The following is a 23,833-nucleotide window of genomic DNA, read 5'->3' on the forward strand; positions in this document are numbered from 1 at the left end:
GGTATAATGAAAAGGCAGGTTAAAACAAGTTAGTCCAACCCTGAATACTGACATTATGCAGTAACCCTGCGAACAAGCATTTAGTTAAAGCAAAGTGTTTGGCACTTAAAACGGATTTGAAGATATAACAAAGCGAACCTGTTGGGATTTACACTTTAAATGCTCTTTAAAGGTATAGCTGACAATCTTTTATTTCCGGGTGGATCATCAAAATAAGTGGTCCTCCTAATTGTCAATCATTCTGGTGATATGTTTATGTAAGGCTTTCCTACGTGCTCGTCCCCAGCTAGCTATATTTTTTCTGTGTATGAGCACTTTTAGGCATATATCTGTAGTGAGCTACGGTTTCAGCCAGTAATAGAAGCTCACCTTTCTCATGGGGGTTCTTTGAAAGTGGCAGAGGGTCGTAAGAAAAAAAGTGTCTACGAAGTGTATGAGAAGAAAAGAAAGGCCTCAGAAGAGAGAAACAAGACCAGAGTGTTTTTGGAGATACTTTCACACAATGGCATACACTGAAATTTAAACCAGGGAACCACAAGATCCAATATGTTTTTTGTTTTTCTATGGTACATTTAGGTTTCCCAACCATGACATGATTATCAAGGATACAAATCCCAGTAATGTGCTTTCCTGGACCAGGGCTCTGTGTCAAAACAAGCATTTTCAGCTGATCGATTCAAAGAGGCTCATTATTATTCAGGCTCTTTGGTAACAGCAGTGTCTGCGTGGTTGCCAATTGCCTGCCTGGTCCCGTTCATCCATTCCTGTCACGCCTTCTGGCGTCAACCATGTGTTCTGCATTGTTTCTACTACTGGTCTCATTTATAAAATTACAACACGAGTTTTACTCTGTGTAATTGGGTTTATACCCCAAAGACCTGTGACTCCATGTGCATAATAAAGCTGTTTCAGTTTTATCTGTGAGGCACATTTTGAAAGAAAACCAGCAGAGTTTTGACTTCGTTCTGAAAAGGTCTTTTCTTCATTTTCATTCAAAGGTCATTAAAAAAAAACAAAAAAAAATGTTTTTGTGAAATTTTAATTTGTTTAATTCAGTTAGGTGAAAATTTGATAGAATAGCTGCACACAGAATTCTGATTTCAAGTCATATTTTTGTTGATTATGATAATTTTCTGGATACATCTAATTAAGACGATATTTAAAATGTGAATGTTGTATTGGAGCAGTTTAAAACATTTACAGAAAAATGTATGAGAAATGTTAAGTGCCTGATTCAATGTTTTAGTTTAAAAAACGACAACCTGACAAATAAGCCTCGCTAATACAATTATTGGCACCTGCCATAGCAATGCAAGCCCCATGCATTGTATGGTGGGCACAGCTCCACAGGAATACATTTCTTTGCTAAATACTAGCAGAAAAAACTGCAAAATAGATTTAGTATTGCATCACAGTATGCTTCAACAAACTTCACATATTGTTTCTGAAATGAAGTTTAGAGGCAAAGAAAAATTGGAAGACTCCCCCAAGCATCACCTGCATTCAGTTGTATGCATGTAATCTGAGTAGTTGATGTATGTAATCGAGTAACCTGTGTATGTAATCAGGTAATCTGAGTATGTATGTAATATGAGTAAAGGGTCAGGGTTTGTTCTCTGTAGCTGTCTTCTGTCTGGTTAGTATTAGTTACTCTCTGTTGCCCCCTTGTGCCTGTTCCTTCCCTTGGCTCCCTTCTAGTTAGTCCTATTCAGACCTGCTCCATATCAGCTCATTAGCCATCCTTCGTTCTATTCCCTATATATACGCCACATCTGGAGTTAATGCTTGCTGGTTTCTTGTTGTTTTTTTGTTGCTTCCTCGTCTCTTGCTCCCCATGTGTATTTTCCCTGACGTTATTGTTTTTTGTTTCAGTTTCAGTATTTTTGCAGGGTTTTTTTTGCCTCAGTTGCCTGTTTGTTGTTAATTAAATCAGCAAAACTCATCTCTGCCTACTCTTCTCTGCATTTGGGTCCTCAAAGCCTCCACCCTACCTGACATAAACCTATGTATGTAATCTGAGTAAATTTATGAAACCTGGAGCAATAGCGTAAATATGGTGAGCAGAGACAGCAGTTGCTTATGGAGCCCCTCTCACTGACACCTGGTAGGCCCCCTACGCAATTGTAGACTAGCACGTCTCTTTAGAGATGTAATGGTGCGAAAAATTCCTCTTAAAGCCGCCTGAGGTTAATAACTGGGTATAGTTCATTAGACAGTTGGTAAAAAAAAAAAAAACACTCATATGTGTTTCTAACTGCAATAATGATCTTAAAAGAACAATGTATTTGAACAATGCATATATCTGGATTTATAGACAGATATAGCTGGGTATCATCAGCATAACAGTGGAAATTTATCCCATGCTGTCTAATTATTCTACTGATTGGGTGCATATATATATATAGTAAAGAGAATTGGTCCTAGCACTGATCCCTGTGCTACTCCACGGGTAACTTTTGAGGATGAGGAAGATTTGTCATTAACGTGAACACACTGAAATTGATCAGATAGATAAGATTTAAACCTGTCTAGTGCTGTTCCTTTAATTCCTACAAAATATTCAACTCTTTTTAAAAGAGCATGATCAACTGTATCATATGCAGCACTGAGATCTAACAGGACAAGTACAGACACAAGTCTATTATCTGACGCGATGAGAAAATCATTAGCAACTTTGTCCAGATCTGTTTCAGTGCTATGATGAGCTCTAAAGCCAGACTGAAACTCTTCAAAAAGTTCATTATGGTGTAAGTGATCACACACTTGTTTGGCAACTACTTTGTCAATAATTTGAGATAAGAAAGGAAGATTTGACATGGGTCTATAATTGACCAAGTCATCTGGGTCAAGAGACAGTTCCTTAAGTAAAGGCTTAATTACAGCAACTTTAAAAGCCTTTGGTACATATCCCTGTAACAGGGAGAGATTAATCACATCTAAAATGGAGGATGAGATCATAGGGAATACTTCCTTAAATAACCTGGTTGGAACTGGATCTAACATACAAGTTGAAGGTTTAGATGAAGACAATAGTTTTGTAACTCTTAAATTTCAACTGGATCAAAGCTAATCTAAACCTAGTTCAGATTGTATAGCTACCACAGATGCTGCCTCATCTTCCAGAGACAAACCAATCATAGTTAGGGTGCTAAAAATCTTATTTTTAATAACATCTATCTTATTTATAAAGAATCTCATAAAATCATTACTGCTAAGAGCAGGTGGGATGGCCGGTTCAACGGAGCTATGGCTCTGGGTGAGTTTGCCAACTTTAGTAAAAAGATATCTAGGATTATTATTATTCTCCTCTATTAATGAGGAGAAATGTGCTACTCTTGCTTTACGAAGGGTCCTCTTATACAGCAGTAAACTATTTTTCCAGACTAGGTAGGATTCCTGTAGGTATGTGGAGAACAATTTTCTCTCCAGTTTCCTAGCATTTTGCACTCTGAAGCAAAATGCTAGGAAACTGGAGAAATTAAACCAGGGAGCCAGCTTTCTGTTTTTAAAGTTTTTCTTTTTCAAAGGGGCTGTGTTGGCAGTACGCAGAGAACTAGCAACCCCATTAACAAAATCATCAACATGTGAAGAGGAATAAAGTAGTGATGTTAAGAGTTTAGCCGAGGCTTTGAGGCGTGTGTCAAGAAATAGAGGTGGTGTTTCCCTGATGCATGTGTCGAGGCGTGGTTCATTTAGGGGAGAGGCCAAAATTCATGACGTCCGAAGCCTCTCTACTGTGATACCATGAGACCGCTTCAGGAAGTGGTTTGGACTTCGCGAGAACTTCGACAGGCATTTAAACAGCCTCACTACTCAGTCAAGATGTGGGAGTTTTTAGGGGATACACAATCACCAATTTTCTTTATTGTATTTTGTTTATTGAGTAAATGAATAACCCAAACAGGTAATGGACACAGTATTTATATCTTTGTAACCAGCCATCAGGAAGCAAGAGCTGGATGAGCTCCTTGTCGGCCTTGTAGTGAAGGATACGCAACCCTTCAGCATTGTGGATGGGGTTAAGCCATGTGGAAAATCCATTAGTTTTCGGAGGGGAAAAAACTCCAGTACCCCAATTTGTACAGACTTGCACTTGTGTTCTTATGCACATCAGCCTCTTCAGTGCCTTGTTAATGAGTGTTTTCAAAGGTCGGTGAAGTTTTGTTGAAAAAAAAAAAGAATAGTTTGAGGCTAAAAACTGTTGATAAAAATGACTACTCCTGAACAAAAATGAATAACACCTTTCATTTTACTGATCATTGCCCAAGTTGCACAAGCACTTTTACTGTCTGTTTCAGCTTATGTCACTAAAATGACAGTGTACCTTTAAGGATTGTTCTAATAACTTTTACGGACACAAAATCTTACAAAGGATTTTATTATACACACCAATCATGGACAATTTCAAAGGAACTTAAATGGGGAAAAAAGCATAAACAGTTGTAAGCATAACAGATTATATTGCTGATCGTAGTTATGCACTCCACCAGTAGGTGAGGACTTGTTCACATGGGGCCTCATGAACTGTGAGGATCGTTGAAGCAATTTGGCCAAACAGTTCAATGCCCCATGAGGCTTCATCTCACATCACTAGAATAAACCAAACTTTTGCCCCCTGGAGAGAGAAAGTGAAACAGATTCTTAAAAAATTATAACTGCACTATCTGATAATGATCTGCTAAAGTGAAACCTTGTCTTGGGGGAGGAGAACTCTGTTAAAGTAATCCTGAATGTTCTTAAAAAGTGGCCAGAGAGGACAGGGTTGTGAGGAAATACTGTTATTTCTTCACATTCTATGCCATGTGTCAGCACAAGGTCCAAAGTATGAAGGTGAGAATGTGTGGAACTATTCACATTTTGAACAAAGCCTATGATAGCATTAAAGGCTGCTTTTAAGCCATCACCTTTAATGTCAGCATGGATGTTAAAATCCCCCAATATGATGAACCTGTCAGTATTTAACACCAAATCAGATAGGAAATCTGGAAACTTCTAAAAATTCAGAGTAAGGACCTGTTGGACGATACAAAGTTACAGAAAGAAGAGGTTTTCTTGCCATGGGTTAAATGTTCAAAAGAGTTGGAATGAACTGCCTTTGGAGTAATCAATAAGTCAGACTGAACGATTGTTGCTACTCCTCCTCCTCAGAATTTCTGGGTATGTGATAAATTCAATAACTAGACGGAGTTGCCTCATTTATACTCACATAATCCTCTTGCTACAGCCAAGTTTCTGCAAGACAACATAAATCAATGTGATTATCACAAATCAAGTCATTAACTAGCTGACTTTTTTAAGAAAGAGATCTTATGTTAAAGAAACCACATTTAATCGTTTTAACTTTTCCTTTAATTAGATTATCATGATTTAATCCATAGGAAATCTTTTTCTAATTAAATCGATTTTGGTCGTGGACAGGACACTGTCTGGGTGGAGTAATGAGTGGCTAACGGTAGAGAAGCTGCAGAGATGTGTGTTAAACTATGACTCTGCGTCCTGGTCTGCACCCTGGGTTGTCAGTGTTTTAACCAGATTCCTACAAATAAGAGCTGCACCATCCAAAGTGGGAGCCATGCAGGCTCTCCGAATCAGACCAGGCTTTCCCCAAAAGCATTGCCAATTATTAATGTAGCCCACATTGTTTTCAGGACACCACTTAGACAACCAGTGGTTGAATGATATGGGCCTAAATATATCACTTGTCAGATCAGAAAGGGGAACCAGAGAAAATTATGGATTACGACATTGTTTTGGAAATCTTACACACCGAAGCAACAGTAATTTTAGTTACCGTACCTTCGATTGGCGTAACCAGATGTCATTCAAGTAAGAAACTAGGGACTCTACAAAATAAAAGCCTCTCCATTATACACACCAACTCATTGTAGCATATGGATCAACATTAGGACCCAAACTCAACCAGTTTCTTGAAATTAGAAAACAAAGTCCTTTCATGATACACCTTAGTCCACAAATAAGGTCCTAAATAAAGCTTTCCAATTCAAGTGTAATAAACCATCTATGAACCCAACAAAAAGTAAAAAGAGTGATTAAACAAAAGTTAAAGGATTCCATATCACTCCAAAGTCTCACCATATGCTAAAGACAGAGCACTGCTAGACCTTCAAAATAAGATACAAGGTACTCTACAAAATAAAAGCCTTAACAATACACTCAGCAATTTATTGCAGCATAGGGATATGTATCATGACGGCAGTCACCACTAGGTCTGGCGACGAAAGTCGTCACAAGTTGTGGCAATGACAGTTGCCATGCCATTCCCCATAAGGTGAGACCACACCAATTTCCACTAGGTGTGGTAATGTCAGTTGGCATCTGGTATGTCGAGATGTAACCACAAGGTTTCACACACTTGACTGTTGTGAGCTGAACCCAACCAACCCCATACAGCCTTCGCTGGAGTTAAATAACTACAAAACAACTTGCAGGCACCTCCAAAATTTCCTTGGGGGATTTTGTAGTTCTCATTTACCAATTCAGATTTTTAGAAATGTTTTTTATTTTCCCTAATATGGTTTTGATTACATTTAATTGTTATTTATGTTTTTATATATTCATAAGAATTCAGCTTTGAAAAGTAAGACATTCACTTTCTCCTGTAATGAAAATGCTTGGATGAAATAATCTATTAAAAAGCTGCTGATTGGGAATAAGATTAAAACTGACTGAAAGTATGTTTCAGTACCATTAAAAAGGCTGTAATGTATCTCATTGTGAATATAGTACTCTGTACTGCATACTACTACAGTGTACTAAGTCGAGGTCGGCTTTTATGGTGAATACCCATGATCAGAAAAATGACAAAAAAATAGTATTTTTCTGCGACCGGATTGCATCTGAATAACATTGATATATCTCCAACATTGAGCTAGAAGCATGTTTATATGAATAAATTAAAAGGTTAACATGATACTGTAGGTCAGTGGTCTGCAAACTTTTCAGCACAAAGGCCAACATTATAGTTGATTTTTCCCCATTTTCCCAAAAAGAAAAAGCTAATTTTATTAAGAAGTCAAGAATTAGCAACTGCTTTGCAATAAAACACAAAATGTTGTAATGAAAAGTCTAAAAAATTGAAATCACCCAAAAGTTGAAATTGATGGCTATAAACAATGAGTTTTTGTTAAGAATTTTGGTATAAATAGGAATGAAAAAAAATGCACATCCCAATTTCCATATGTAAAAAAAAAAAAAAAAAAAAAAAAAAAAAACTTCCATGTAGATATTCTCAATTTGCTATAAATAATATAAAAACATGTCTCTCAAGTTCCTTTTACATTAGTTACCACCTCAACTGATCACCTGGGGTGTTTGTGAAGAATGAAAAAAATAAAAATAAACTTGACCATATTTTATATATATATATATATTTTTTTTTTTTTAGATATCTACATTTAAAATTAAAGAAAATATTTCAATTACTGTGACATCCTTTTAACTCAGCAGAATATTTTCATCATCGCAAATCAATGAAAACAGACATATTTGATCTAATAAAGTTTTATTTTCTTAGAAATGGCAAGTTTTCAGTTTTCTTTTGTCTTTCTAAGAAAGTATACCCCTTTTTGAATTCCAACTAGCATCTACTAATGGTTATTGAATACTTCACAATATATTAAGTCTAGATGTTATGGTACATGCATACGATTCAGGCTGCATGAGGAGCCAAAGTCACCACGATACACTGGCAGGGAGGGGACTGGGGGGGCGGGAAGGGGGCTGCAGACTGACTTCAGTTCCAGTTAAAAAGGAGCTGTGGCGCCTCCTATCGAAACCCTCTCCATAAAACACTGACTGCAACAACATAAACACACACTCACACAAACTTTGCACTGTACATAACACACATTTACACACACCTCTTTATACAAATGCGGACCCGCTCCAACTGCCATTTAAACTAACTCACAGGAGAGGGTTTATAGTGTTTAACAAGGTTCTCTTTCACAGAAAGAAATTCACTACTGGAACTTTTCAGCTTCTGCAGTTTGACATGGTGGGGGGGAATAGGGAGGGACGCTAACTAAAGAAAAAAAGTAATTATTATAATATATAATAAAATAAAAGACATTCAAATACAGTCAGCTTTTTGCTTGAAAATACAAAACTACATGAGAAAGCATTGAAATAAAATCCATTCATCATAACATATATATATTTAAAAAAAAAAAATAAAGCCCAAGTGCTCCATCTCACACACACACACACGATCAATCTTTTCCATTATTTTTTTTTAAACCAATAGGATGGCAGCTATGAGGAAGCATGAAGTCTTTAAAACAGCAGTTCTTGAGGGCCAGAAGGATTAGCCGTGTGAAGATCTTCATGCTTTAAGTGCCGCCAGGTGGACCTCAAAAGCTCCTCAGAACAGGTTCCAAGTCTATTGTCAGCGCCACAGCTCCCTCTAGTGGTCCGCTGCAGCTGCAGCCAGATGAAGCCGCTTCCTCTGCAGCCTTTTCCATTTGGGTCCCATCTGAGAGCGCTGCGCTCAGTGTCTCTCTGGGTCCGTATAGCTGCAGGCGGATGCACGTATAGAACTGTGTATGTGTGTGTATGGCTATGTGTAATGCAATGTGTTTTCTCATCTGTGAGCGCTGGCTTGAGAGGACCCCTTCAGTTATGCTGTAGCGTGTTGGACTCGATGGGCGGCGCAGAGTCATACAGAGTGTCTGTGTCATGGGTGGGCTCTCCGGCCAGGGTGCACGGGTTGGACAACGTCCCTGCTCCACAGTCACAGAAAAATCTGGAGGAAAATGCGTATAAGATAGACTATTAGGAAATGTGAAACAAATCAAATTAACAGCTAAATATTTATTTTTTAGTATATAAATATTTTTTTCTAATAGTCCAATTAAAGCTGTGACTTTTGCCTTTTCACCCATCAAAAACTTGATTTAACAACACTTTATTTAAACAAATCAAACAACGTAAAACAACTGTCAGGTAAAAATGATTAAAAGAGGAGCTTGTTAAAATGTAATTCATCATCTGACGTCGCATAAAATGTTAAAACCCCACAAATGAATAAAATCCTCCATGTTCTGTGTCACTCTGTAGAAGTAAAGCTCCAGCCTTACTCTGGCTCTAATTTTGCACTTCCACAAAGCCCCTGCAGTCTGTCTCTACGGGACAGGTAAACGGCCATCTTTGCTTCACTGATTACAACATTTAAAAGTCGGGTCTTAGGCTTATTTCTTCTGTTTTGGGAAAATCCTCCTATAAAAAGAGTGTTTGTGAAAACCGTCCCAAAAAGGCTAAAAACACAAATTAAAACGCTAAAAATTGTCTCTAGTCTTCTGCATTTCATAAAAAACATGGAACAGACAGACCGCAGAAAGGACACTTGTTTAAAACACCCCGATTAATAACGAACAAAACGAGTTTGTGGCGATGGCGCTGTGTAAAATTACCAGTTCGTTTTTTTTTTAATGGAGGCTTGTATAAAGTCCTCCACTGAGGTGCTTAAAGGAATCTTTAACCATCTGACTAATTGGGTCCTATCTGTAAGGCTTGAATAGCAGTGCATTGATGTTTTACAGTGCTTAAACACATTAGTAACAGGATTTGAATCCATGCTTTAATGGGCAACTGCTTTCTAGCACACAAATGGCAATCTTTTGGGAGAAGAGGAGTCCAAGTAATTAGAAATCACAATGTCTGAAGTGGGGTTCGAACCCTCGCTTCCATTGGAGATTGCGGCCTTGGACCGCTCCATCCTGACTATCAAAAAATGGAGAAGCCTCATTTAATTTCCTTTATGAATCACAGGAGCAACATTGTTGGCATAGAAAAAAACTAAATGTAACTTTTCAATAGGGAATTCAGATATGTATTACGACGAACTTTAGAAACTAAGATATTGATTTATTTAATTTCCAAAACCTAAAAAGGAGTATTGAAAACACATTAAAAATTTTCATAAAAAAAGACTTCAAAACTTCTGCAAACTTGTGTTCTAAACAAACAACAGAAAGAATACAAAGTCAAATCTTAGAACAAACAAGAACAGTTTGATTCGGTTGACTAAAATGTAGGAAGCTTAATTTAAAAGTAGAGGACCTTACCGATCGTGTCGTATAAACTCTACATCATGTCCTTGGTGACACTTTTTGATGCAGTTAACACAGATGGCATTCCTATCTGTGGTATTACATGTGTGACACCTAGAAAAATAACATTTTAATAAAAAACTTGGATGATAGCAAATAAAAAAAAAAAGCAGAAAAGATCAAGCTGGAAATAAATATGGTTATTTACCTGTAGAAGTCATGCATAGGGTAACTAGTGTAGCTGGAGATCTTGTAAAGACATTGTCCCCTGCTCACCGCCTTCTCAATAGCATCCTGATTATTCTGAATCTTGTTATCTGACAGCAGGTACATTAACGACAGTTAGTAGACAGCTAAAGAACCATCGGAGCATTAATAGATATAAAGCTGCCTCCTACCTTTCATGGTGACATTAACTCCTGAGGCCAGAAAAAGCCCCCCAAAGCGATTGTTGAAGATCTGGTTGCCCTCCAATGTTGCAGTTGCATGGTTAGTGATTTCAATACCTGTTTGGGCGAATAAAGGGATCAGTAAGAACAAATTAGACAAACCAATGTTTCATTGTTAAAGAAAATGTCTTTAAAGCCAACCTGCAGCAAAACCATCAAAAATGCGGTTCTTGCGGAGTGTGGGGTGGCTGTTGGTGCTAATGAGAACTCCAGCCTGTGCGTTCCTGAAGATATCATTCTCTTCAAGCAGACCTACAGAGAATACATTTTTTTCCCCCATAAGTTTCCCCTTCAGAAGAAGTGCACATTGAGAAATACACTGGATCCTGCGACCGTTGGTATTTCCGATGATGTACGCTGCGTTTCTGTACCTCTGCCTCCATTGAAGATGCAGATGCCCCCATCTCTGCCATCGTGGATCTTGTTTCTCCGTAACGTGGGGTTGCTGTCTGTCTTGATCCACACTCCAGCCATGGCGTTGTCAAAGATTTCATTGTCCTCGATAAAGCCCAACCCTGCAACATAAGAGCAGAGTTAGAAGAGGCTTGGACTCCTCGTCGTTCATCCGACTGATGTGGTGTAAATACAAACCTGAGTTGTAAACTAAAATCCCTCCATTCTGCCCTCCCCAGATCTTGTTGCGCCTTATCTTTGGGTTGCTTCCCGTCCTGCAAAGATCAAAATGATAAAACAATTATTCTCCAGTTTGAATGAACGCTCTAGGAATAAAATTTGACAGATAAAAATAATCCTTTTCTAATCAACCTTAAAGTATGGACCAGAAAGTTCCCATGGATTCATATAGCACTGCACAAGGATACTACATGCTAGGATAAAATCTTCACACCTCAGTCTCACTTTTTTTCCCCCTCGCAATTAAACAAGTGAAACAGGTCATCACCTTATCTGTACACCAGAGTACATGTGATTGTAGATGTCATTGTCTTCCAACACCCCATGGCCATTATCATAGAAATACACGCCCACCTGAGGGAGAAAGGAAATAGTTGCTAAAACTCAGGTTTCTATCTATGTAAATATAAAATCATGAGCTACGACCGTCAATAAAAAAAAAACTACTAGTACTGATGACAACTGATAGAGTTTATGAATAGTTTGCTATGTTCTTTTTATCAAAATGGGTAACAATTAACTGCACTGAAGAGGCATTTTTTTTTTATCCCACCCATTGCATCTTTAATTTAATAAAACAAATTGTAGCATCAATAAGTTACTTTATTGATGCTTTTAAACAGTTAGAAATGAATAAATTAGAGTTGTATGTTATTGTTTTTCTTTTGTCTTTTTGTACTGGTAAAAAAGGGGGATAGTGATTGGACTATGTCCTACTTTCAGGTTCTTCAGGGTAAAGTGATTTTGTGACTCCCATAAACAATTACACCAGGAGACTGTTTACATTTGATCACTGCTGCACTTAGAAATGTAAATGTTAATTTTACTCATAAGCTGTTGCTCATTTACTGTTTGAAAGCTGTACAATACGAAAATTTAGTTTTGTATAAAAAATAAAATAAAAAAAAAGACAATAAAAGTAGTCTAAGTCTAAGACTGTGTTATTGATTGTGATTAAATTGTGGTTCCTTGTCAGGTTTCTGGTTTAAACCATGATCAGAATGGGAATAGAATAGTTCAGTTAATCAGAGGATCCTTCTTGTTTACAGCTATTAAAAACAACTAATTTGCAATAATAATAATAAAAAAAGTTAGAACAAAATGTTATGTTCCTTTAGGATCAATGACGTAATTTTTAATTGAACTGAATTTGGTTAAACCTAAATCCAGCAATTTTACCATTATTACGTCTATATCAGGGCATTTAACAAAGATATACAGAATATTGTTGCCTTCTTTCAGATGTTTATTGTTTAGATATTTTCAAAATGCTATAAAAGTAATCATAAAGGTTTTTCAATAAAAATAATTCCACATTTTGTGATGGTAAAAAAAAAAGTCAGTTTTAGGTATTTGGTACAATTTTATTTTTAAATAAGATTTTCTTCAACTTGCTGCTATGACTAGTCAAATAAGTTATTTTATTTGGCATATTATACAATTTATTTATATATTGAGTTCAGAAAATATTGACAAATTAAATATCTGAAGTGAAGAAATGTAATTTAAAGTGAGAACACCTAGATCAGTTATCAGATAGGTTAAGCTTTCCCTTGGTTTGAACAGTGAGGCTGTTACCTGTTTGCCGCTGTGGATGCGGTTCTTGCGGAGCACTGGAGTGCTTCCTGTGGTCACCCAGACTCCAGCCAACGTGTTGCTGTAAACCTCGTTCTCCTCTATCACCCCCTGGCCTTTCTCATGCTGAAATGAAGGAAATGGTCACTCATACAAACATATCCCCACTTACTAGAAAAGATTTAATTGTAAAACAAATGAGTAGAAGATTTACCACATAGATGCCTCCATGCTGCCCATCGTGGATTTTGTTGTGCCTTACAATGGGACAGCTGTTTGTTCGGATCTGAATCCCAGCCAAGGCGTTACCATAGATGTCATTACTTTCTATTAAACCCCGCCCGTCTCCAAATATGTACACTCCACCTTGGTTACCGTTAAATATAGCGTTTCCCCTGAAATTAAGAGGAAGGGATAAGGTTTAACAAGCAACCCAGCGATGGTTCACACCTTCAGCCTTCTTACCGTATCGTCGGGTCGCTGTTGGATGTGATCCAAACACCAGCAAAGTTATTGGCATAGATTTTGTTCTCTATAAATTGACCCCGCCCCTTTTCATGGACGTAGATGCCTCCCGTTTGTCCGTGGTGGATCTCGCAGCGAACAACTGTAGGGTTGGCGTATGCCTTCACCTCAAAGCCAGCTATGCGATTTCTATGAATGTTACAGTTTTCGAAGTAACCCTAAGGTGATCACAAAAGGACAGGTTAGCTTCTCTGCAAGGTTTCTTCAAGTAAGGTGAAAAACAGGATGTAGGTAGCCTTACTCACCATGCCGTGATCGAACGTGAACACTCCTACATCTCGTCCGTGGTGAATGTGGTTACGCCTAATGATGGGATTACCATGGTTCTTCACCCAAATTCCTGCCAGCGCATTGTTGCTGATTTCATTATCCTCATAAATGCCCTGCAAAGACAAAAGGGGGTGTGGTCAAAGGGCCTGTTTGTTGTTTATTAAAACAAACTTAGATTTTACCTGTGCATGGTCTGTGATGTAAAGTCCCACGTTCTCACAGTCACTGATGTTGCAGTGTTTGATGGTCGGACAGGCACCTTGTCCGCTCACACACACAGCTGAACCCACTGGGGACAGAGCAAGGAAGGCATCAGGCAACCAAAATGCGAACAGAATATGCGATACCAATATACAGGTGCTGGTCATAAAATTAGAATATCATGAAAAAGTAGATTGATTTCAGTAATTCCATTTAAAAAGTGAAACTTGTATATTATATTCATACATTACATACAAACTCATATTTCAGATGTTTATTTTGTTTAATTTTGATGATTACAAATGACAACAAATGAAAATCTCAAATTCATCATATCAGAAAATTAGAATATTACTGAAGACCAATAAAAACAAAGGATTTATAGAAATGTTGGCCAACTGAAAAGTATGAACATGAAAAGTATGAGCATGTACAGCACTCAGTATTTAGTTGGGCCTCCTTTGGCCTGTATTACTGCAGCAATGCGGCGTGGCATGGAGTCGATCAGTCTGTGGCACTGCTCAGGTGTTATGATAGCCCAGGTTGCTCTAATAGTGGCTTTTAGCTCTTCTGAATTGTTGGGTCTGGTGTATTGCATCTTCTTCTTCACAATACCCCATAGATTTTCTATGGGGTTAAGGTCAGGAGAGTTTGCTGGCCAATTAAGAACAGGGATACCATGGTCCTTCAACCAGGTACTGGTAGCTTTGGCACTGTGTGCAGGTGCCAAGTCCTGTTGGAAAATGAAATCTGCATCTCCAAAAAGTTGGTCAGCTGCAGGAAGCATGAAGTGCTCTAAAACTTCCTGGTATGTGGCTGCGTTGACCCTGGACCTCAGAAAACACAATGGACCAACACCAGCAGATGACATGGCACCCCAAACCATCACTGACTGTGGAAACTTTACACTGGACTTCAAGCAACGTGGATGAAGTGCCTCTCTTCTTTTCCTCCAGACTCTGGGACCTTGATTTCCAAAGGAAATGCAAAATTTACTTTCATCAGAGAACATGACTTTGGACCACTCACCAGCAGTCCAGTCCTGTTTCTCTTTAGCCCAGGCAAGACGCTTCTGACGCTGTCTGTGGTTCAAGAGTGGCTTGACACAAGGAATGCGACAGCAGAAACCCATGTCTTTCATACGTCTGTGTGTGGTGGTTCTTGAAGCACTCACTCCAGCTGCAGTCCACTCTTTGTGAATCTCCCCCACATTTTTGAATGGGTTTTGTTTCACAATCCTCTCCAGGGTGCGGTTATCTCTCTTGCTTGTACACTTTTTTCGACCACATCTTTTCCTTCCCTTCGCCTCTCTATTAATGTGCTTGGACACTGAGCTCTGTGAACAGCCAGCCTCTTTAGCGATGACCTTTTGTGTCTTGCCCTCCTTGTGCAAGGTGTCGATGGTCGTCTTTTGGACAACTGTCAAGTCAGCAGTCTTCCCCATGATTGTGTAGCCTATAGAACTAGACTGAAAGACCATTTAAAGGCTTTTGCAGGTGGTTTGAGTTAATTAGCTGATTAGAGTGTGGCACCAGGGGCCATCAATTTTGAACCTTTTCACAATATTCTAATTTTCTGATATGATGAATTTGAGATTTTCATTTGTTGTCATTTGTAATCATCAAAATTAAACAAAATAAACATCTGAAATATATGAGTTTGTATGTAATGTATGAATATAATATACAAGTTTCACTTTTTAAATGGAATTACTGAAATCAATCTACTTTTTCATGATATTCTAATTTTATGACCAGCACCTGTGTGTGTATATATATATATATATATATATATATATATATATATATATATATATATATATATATATATATATATATATATATATATATATATATATTCACACACACACACATACACACACACACGTGACTGTCCTTAAAAAAAAAAAAGCCTTTATTAGGACATGGCTAATAGTAATAATTACAAAAAATGCACCATTCAGCCATGTCCTAATAAAGGCTTTTTTATAAAAACAGTCACCTTTTTAATTGCCTCAGTTTGACAATGATCACGACACTAAAGAACACCAAAAGGAAAGCACCACAAATAAGTTTTCTGACTTACAAACAGCACCCCTGCATACTTTGACAAAAACAGACAATAATCCAAACCGCTCACTAACATTTTGCACAGTTGAGACATATGACTTCAAATAGAGGGATTCATTCCAGTAAAATCAAATCCACTTGGCCAATTTGGTTTTATTAGCGTATGAGGAAATATGATTAACCATCACCTGACGGTGAGCGGCAGGTTTACCTGTGCATGTAGAGCGGATAATGCAGTGGTCGATGTTGGGGCTGCAGTTGACTGTAATCTCCAAACAATGGTGGGCGTTGTGATGCTGCGCTGATTTATCATCTGGATTAAACTGAGAAGAAAACAGAAACTGGAGTCAGACAGGCATAACTACCGAAAACACTTGTCTGCTCAACCCTTCCTTACTGCTTCTTTAAAGAGCTGCTAATGGCTCAGAAAACAGGAAAGAGGAATATGTCAGTCTTATTTAGTTAGCTCTGTGCAATAGACAGTTATTCTTTCTAACCATCTCTCCCAACTAACTCACTGTCATTTGCTGCTCTTGCACACCTTTTTATCCTTGCAAGATTCTGTAGATAATTTTATTTTATATATGAATATAGGTTGCACATTGTATTGTTCTGGAATGTAATACATTTTTAATTAGTTTACAGCATTTTATTTATATACAAATCAGAATGACAAAAGGTTAACAGAAGTGAGAGGTTAAGGTTTTACAAATTTATAAACCAAAGAACTTAAGCTCTCTACACACTGCAAGATAAAAAAAAAAAAGAAAGTCATACAGGACTTCAATATGTCACACTGAACTGAGGCGGATGTCAGACATCACGACTTATCAGTCTAAAACTAAGAAATCATTTTATTGTTCATTTTAAATCAGAAATAACAGGGTACTACCATATTTATTTGTAAAACACTAGAGGTCATTTGTTTACCTTAATCGTCATGTATCCCACATACGCATCTTCTGATCCCTCCATGAAGACGAATGTTGAATCTCTAGTATTCTCTATGACAACCTTGTCTGCTACTTTACCAGGTGCTGAGAAGATACAGATAGCATTAATTAAACTATTCATAGAGAGTTTAATACGATTTGCCTCTCCAGGACAGGTATGGACTGCATGTAAGTGTATAAAGATCTTCAGCATCTCTCTATGGCGGTAGCATACTTACCTGCACCGATCATGGTGATGGGAGACTCTATATAAATCCACTCATCTGTATAGATCCCAGAATGAACAAAGATAAGACCGTCAAAGTGGGCTTCTTGAACACCTCCAAGCGCGTCCTCAATGGTGTCATAATACTGCCAAAGACAAAAACACTTTCAGACTTCATCAACGCTGAGCAACCGTTCTTACTTCCTCTGGCAGGTTTGAACTTACCAACATGTTCTCTCTGCCTTTGTATCTGGCAGGGTTACTGTAGAAATGTTCAGCAAAGCCTGGCTTTACATGTGCACCTTTGTACTGCAACACAGAGATATAAACGCAAAATTGATGAATGCAGAATGGTAAACACATATTTTCTGAATATCAGACCAAACCTCAGAGCAGAGAGATTTTTTTTGAATAAATAAAGCTGGTTATTTTGCCGATTAGACCATAGAAGTCAAAAAGACACAGATACTGATATGAAAGTGGTGTCAAACCAAAGGAGAATACATATAAAAAGTTAATGAGTAACAAATACAGCAATGTACTCTGTGGTGGATGCAACAATGATCTGCATTCCTTTATGCCCAGACTAAAGAAGAGCTTAGCACGCTTCAAATATGCAGTCATATCGTTCCGCTGGTTTGGCCATGAAAATCAGTCTTTATAAAGAATAAAAGTCTGGCTACCAGAGCAGGTAGTCAGACTAAATAGCACCGTAACTACAGCTTTCTATAATTATGTATCTCTATACATAGGAGAAATTCTATTGTTTGCAATAAACGCTTAAAAAATGAAAGCTCATTTTAGCCAGAATGTATTCTTTAGTTTTGGTTATTATATGAAATTAACAATGAATAAACAGTGTAAAGATAATTTTAATCAAACAGGGGTATTAAATTCACAAAAAATATAGAGTTATTTTTTTCTCTATAAACTAAGGTAAACAAATCATGATGATACATTTATATTTGAAATAGAACATTAATAGAGTGAAACCAAAGTAGTTTACCCTTACAGTGAGAAACTCATGCCACATATAGATATTGCAAACAAAGCTGACAGAAAAAAAAAAAAAAAAAACTGAATTTTTTGCAGAAATACCTTCACATTTCTACTTTGCCATTTTGTGTTTTGATCTGTTTTTCCCTGATTTCTTTAAGTTTCTTACCCATCCTGCATTACCTCACCTCTACCTCTGATAGAATTAATTTAAAGTTGTCTGCTGCATCCTAATATAGGAAACCAATTTTATAATTCAAATGATGATTCCCAGCAAAGCATTGCTCAGGTAATTTTGTGTGAACAGAGGTCATAATATCTCCTGTCATTTAATTTGTTGGGCCCAATAATTTATGCAAACACCTGAGAGAAATAAACTGATCTGTGATGGTATAGCAGGATTCTGTAGTAGTTTATTTAGGGCTACAAACTGGGAACATAACTTTGGTTACATTCTAATTAATACATTGATACAGTCATCAAATAAACACAGCACTAGTACTGATGACCATTCAACTTAAAGTAACTTATAGACTTTGCAGAACCTTTAGACCAGGGGTCTGCAGCCTTTCATATCCAAAGTTCTGTAGAGCCGCAGGAAGATTGTGTGTTTTTTTTTTTTTATCTCGTATAGGAAATTTGTTGCCAATAAACAACCAATAACTTATGTATTTTTATCTTTTAAAATAATTATAAAACACAAAAATTCCAAGCTAATTAAAAGGATAATGGCTCTAAAAACAAATTTCTGGTACTTTTAATGTCCATTTTATCAATCTTATAAAACCACTAAAGCTTTTAAGACTGGTATTAATTTTAAAGTACATTATTTAGCTCTTTATATTGTTAAAGATAGGATAATTATCATTAAAACACAGAGCCTAACAATATACATTTTAACCACTACTAAGAGCAGCTGTAGAGGGTCTAAAGAGCCAAATGTGGCTCTGGAGCTGCAGGTTGCAGATCCCTGTTTTAGACCTTCTTTACACAAACAGGATTTAAACACTTTGGTTAATTAAACTTAACCAGCTAAACCTAAAGACGTTCGACACAGCAAAACCCGAGAAACATAAAACAAGTCAAGCTTACACCTACAGCATTTTTTTATGCTAAATAGGTCTAACTGCATTGCTAATAAAAGAAGCTTAAACAAAGTGTTCCCTATAATAAAAAAAAAACATTTTCTTTCAGCAAGAGCTGTTTGCTTGTTTCTGAGGTTTGAAAACTAAGCATGAGCATTAAATGACTCAGTTCCATTTAAATTGAACTTTTAACCCTAAATAAAAACAGTACTAACCAGCTGCTGGAAGCTCTCTTTCCAGGGGTTTGGATGCTCGTGTTCTTCAGGGCTAACCTGGTAAAACCTGCCTGGCTCAGGATGCATCATGGGACGTGTATACTCAAAAACCTCCATGTATAGCCGTTTCCTTGGAGGAAGAAAACGTCAAGTACAGAATCTTAGTGAACCTTTTTTTTTTAATATAGTTTAAGACACAAAGAGCTGACAGCCCTTACCATAGGATGGGATCGTTTGCCAACTGGCTGAATCTCTTGCACACACAGGCTGCCTGGCAAAGGTCCTGCTCCAGCAAGTAAGAGAAAATCTTCAAAACAACCTCATCTGGAAGCTTCTGTTGCAGATATTGTTCTGCTGGGGCTGCTAAAAAAACAAACAAAAAAAAACAGTCCAAGTCTGATATTATAGTAAAAAGTGACTTTACCGCAACAGCAGAAGTCAGCCACGGAAAAAACAAAACAAAAATCAAACTTAAAACACTGCTCATCAAGCTGAAGAGCTTAAACACACCTGGAAGGTCGTGGGTCTTACCGGACACTCGTGCCCGCTTGGCTCGATGACCGAAGGCGTCTGTTGATGAAGTGGAAGCTCCCTGAAAACACAGCCACAATTTAAGCTTGAAGGGATTCATTGGGAAAGGTAAAAGCTTTGTTGAGAAAAGACAGTTTAATAAAACGGATAAGTTTTCCCCCCAGGCCACATTTACCATCTTCACTCTGCAAAAAGAGAGAAGGATGTAGCAAAAAACAGACCCAGCAGCTTTTAATCTCACCTCCATCGGGCCCTTGCTGGGGCAGGCAGAGGCGGTGGCAGAGGCAGCGGTGGTTCTCTTGGGAAGCAGGGTCTTGCGTCGAAGCTGGTAGGGACTGTTCTGAGCACCTGGGCCGGACTCCTCAATAGCCATTTCTGCTGCAGCGGCTGCAGGAGCCTCCTCATCTAAACAGAAGAGTATTGCAGGTCTTAAATAAAAATGCCGTAAATCAATCGGTCAAAGATTTATGTTCTTTATATGCCACTGAAGTGACGAAGATTTTGACCCCTCCCCGTTTACTATAAAAAGTGCCAACCAATCATAAGTGCTTTGATGCACTTTGAGTATAACAAATAAGATACATTTAACTGAAGCCTATTTTAATTTGCCAGCATTTTTTTTTTTTACTTTTTTTAATGACATACTCATGAGACAAACAGAAAAGACTCACTGAAAAAAGGAAATAAGTATCTGCTCGATCAGTGTATCTATTATTTTAAACATACAACACCTCATAAAGTCAGTCTGACGTGAACAAAGCCGGTAGAGATATTAGGATACTTTGTTTTTCCTGAAAGGTAAGTTTTCAAACTGATTTAGTTAAACAGCAACTAAAAAAAACAAAGAAAGAAACCTGAACTGATGCATTAGCAAAAACTTTTGCACTTTGTCCATGTCAAAGTGTAAGAGAAAGTAGGCAATATACATTGTTGGTAGGCGCTTTAACTAAGGTACTGCATTTTTTTTTAATAATGTTACAATGCCGAATGTATAAATTCAATCATTTGAGCATGTTTCATAAACTCTGCAGATCACTTATTAATAGTTGGTTCAAGAGGCATAAAAAATACTTAAACTAGGTTTCATATTCTAAAATATTTTTATGTCTAAGGAAGAAATTATTAAAAAACGTGCCTCACGTAATTTGTGAGAAATAAACATTTCAGAATTTGAGGTTAACGCAAGTTTAAATGATTTCATCTCTGGAAGTTCTTTTAATGCTCTTTAACAAAGGATATGTTATTGTTTAACAGAATCTCTGAAGGAGATTTTGCATGTACACCTATGGCAAACAATGCACACCTTTATTTAATTAAGCTAAACTTATAAAAACGTTTCTGCTTTTTTTCCTGTAAAAATGGACAGAATTTCTTTTGTTTACATCTTCATGGTAAAATATCAGATTTTGAAATCCAAAGTGGGTTACAGATGTCATTTTGTATTAAGAAAGTTAGAACAAATGTTTTCCTATTTTAAACAAATTAGGAATTTGATCGTGTCAGTGTAATTATATGCCTCTATATCAGCAACAAAACACAAACAAAAAAACAACAAAAAACACCTCAGAAATGTTGCCAGGGTTTGTATTCATTTAACTACGGCTGAAACATTTAATCAAATCAATTGTTATAAATCGATTATTGAAATAATTATCAACAAATTTAGTAATCGATAATTTGTTGCAGCTCAGAGACTTAAAGTGGAAAACTTTTATTTTTAGGTGGTTTAACTTTGCAAAAAGTATTCTTTAAGGAACCATTTGCTATCCGATTATTAATAATAATAATAAAAAAAAAACAACAGATTAATAAATTTGCGCAAAAATAATTAATAATATAACAATCATGAATAATTGCTTCAAAGCAGCTTTTGGTATCTGAGGCATATACACACACATATATATATATATACCTATATATACACACACATATATATATATACCTATATATACACACACATATATATATATACCTATATATACACACACATATATATATATACCTATATATACACACAAATATATATATATACCTATATATACACACACATATATATATATACCTATATATACACACACATATATATATATATACCTATATATACACACACATATATATATATATACCTACATATATATACACACACATATATACACAAATATATATATACATATATACACACACATATATATACACACACATATATATACACACACATATATATACACACACATATATATATATATATATATATACACATATATATACACATATATATATACACATATATATATATACACATATACACATATATATACACATATATATATACACATATATATATACACATATATATATATACACATATATATATATACATATATATATATATACATATATATATATATACATATATATATATACATGGTTTATTAATCACCAGTTTGATAACTAATGTTAAAAAATAAAAATAAATAAAGATTTAATAAAGGAAGACATTCAAAATATACTTTTCTTAAAATAACTTTGGAAATCTGGATAAGAAATTAAAAGATTAGATATTATCCAAAAGCTAAATATTCTATACTATTATCTATAAAGGTGAATAAAATAACTCTAATAAGTCAGATAACTGATAAAACTGAAACTGAAAAATAAAAAAAATCACATAACAGGATCTTTAATAAGCCAGTTATGTTTTAGCTGAGAAACATAAACATATCTAGACATTCACCTATTTAAAAGCAGTAAATGCCTCAATACTCAATCTTCACACACGAAATTAAACTAAGAACTTTAGAAATGAATAGTTTTGTTTTGCAAATGTTACAATGTTTTTGAAAGATGTTGCCACATTCAATTTAAGGGCAAATAAATCAGACAAAGGTCTGTGATTCATTATGGCATATTCGCTATTTGCAGCTAAAATGCCTTTTTCCAGGTCTAGCTATCATGAAAAGACCCCAATCTGTATGCATTTGTCGTTATCCCATCCACAACCACACTGCTCTTTTATAGTGCTGTCAAACCAGACGATGCCGATTAAACGTGCGGCTAATAGCTAAAAACTGAACTGCGTAGCTGGTAAATCCGCGGTGTAAACAAATCAAGCCGCGACTAGCATAGATCGGCGGTGACAAGCCGACTGTGTGGATATACAGCTGACACGGTTTAATTAGCTTAAATCACACTGTATGCCCAGTCACAGCTGATATGCGTGTCATCTTGAGGCGAGAGCAATCAGCTAGCACTGCCCCTAAAACCACTGCTAATGTTTTTGTTAACGTTACACCCCAAAAATGGCAGTCCAAAAGGTTTGCACACGGAGAAATGGCTGTGAACAGCTGGGAATGCAGCAGCCGGGTGGTTGTGAAGCTTGTGGTTACACGGTGCTAGGCCGTCCTTTGAGCTTCCAGTTGAGGAATATATGAAGCATTTATTAAGTCCGCCTAGCTACATACGCATTAAGCGAAGGCAACCCCCAACCTCCTCCTCCTAACCCAGTGAGCTAGCTATAGCCTCAATCACTCAAGCCAAACAAAGCGCGGCCTGGCCTGTGCCACGGAGAGAGAAGCCTCGGGTTTTCCTCGAAAAACCAGCCGGCTCCGAACCTTCTAAGCAACTAGACAGCAATAAAGCAGGTTACATAAAAGAGTAGCTTCGCGTAACAAGGCTTTGTTTAAAACCTTTAGCCGGCCGGGGCCTAGCTTACCTCTATCCGCGTTGATTCGTTCGGGCTGCACCGGGCGCGGCCTCGATACTCGCCTGGGTCTCCTGTTGGTGGCTCTGAGGGAGTTCATCTGGGGAGTTGGTTGTCGAAATATACGCCGCTATCCTCGACTACCCACTGATCAAACGTAGCCCCTCGACTGGAACAGCCACCCAGACGACCTTTCCCCCGAATAACCCCACCGATACGAGCTAAAATCACCCGACTCTGGGATGTAATTGCTTATTTTTTCACTCTGCTCCGTGGTATTTCGGCTAACCCCCGTTTCACTGCTCTGTGCCAGCTCTGTCTCTCTCCGTAGCAGGAGGAGCCATTAACTCGCACGG

The 23,833-nt window shown here is 37.1% G+C and overlaps 1 protein-coding gene across 4 annotated transcripts; it reads right to left on the minus strand.

Moving 5' to 3' along the window:
• Positions 1–7,505: 7,505 nt before the first annotated feature.
• On the minus strand, positions 7,506–23,833 carry fbxo11b (F-box protein 11b). 4 transcript variants are annotated; one of them, XM_038282520.1, is made up of 22 exons: positions 23,490–23,833; positions 20,019–20,182; positions 19,778–19,838; positions 19,465–19,606; positions 19,247–19,376; positions 17,176–17,259; positions 16,964–17,096; positions 16,723–16,829; positions 16,004–16,115; positions 13,705–13,811; positions 13,498–13,635; positions 13,193–13,410; positions 12,942–13,122; positions 12,731–12,853; positions 11,421–11,506; positions 11,111–11,187; positions 10,891–11,034; positions 10,661–10,771; positions 10,469–10,576; positions 10,279–10,387; positions 10,086–10,184; positions 7,506–8,764 (listed from the first exon to the last, which is right to left on the minus strand). In XM_038282520.1, the coding sequence occupies exons 1-22, from the start codon at positions 23,575–23,577 to the stop codon at positions 8,635–8,637; spliced, it is 2,652 nt and encodes an 883-aa protein (XP_038138448.1). In that variant the 5' UTR covers positions 23,578–23,833; the 3' UTR covers positions 7,506–8,634. The 4 variants fall into 4 exon arrangements, with proteins under 4 accessions (XP_038138448.1, XP_038138447.1, XP_038138446.1 ...); XM_038282519.1 differs by having other exon boundaries at positions 19,465–19,609; XM_038282518.1 differs by having other exon boundaries at positions 19,757–19,838.

This window comes from Cyprinodon tularosa, unplaced genomic scaffold (assembly GCF_016077235.1).
Source record: "Cyprinodon tularosa strain WSP-4 unplaced genomic scaffold, ASM1607723v1 ctg185, whole genome shotgun sequence".
NCBI lineage: Eukaryota > Metazoa > Chordata > Actinopteri > Cyprinodontiformes > Cyprinodontidae > Cyprinodon > Cyprinodon tularosa.

Excerpts from the sequence above, each read along its gene's own strand:
- fbxo11b (XM_038282517.1), bottom strand. The coding sequence starts at position 23,577 with ATGAACTCCCTCAGAGCCACCAACAGGAGACCCAGGCGAGTATCGAGG. Across the intron at positions 20,183-23,489 it reads ACGAATCAACGCGGATAGAG|ATGAGGAGGCTCCTGCAGCC; the intron begins GTAAGCTAGGCC and ends TCTTCTGTTTAG. Across the intron at positions 8,765-10,085 it reads GAGTTTATACGACACGATCG|ATTTTTCTGTGACTGTGGAG; the intron begins GTAAGGTCCTCT and ends ATTTTCCTCCAG.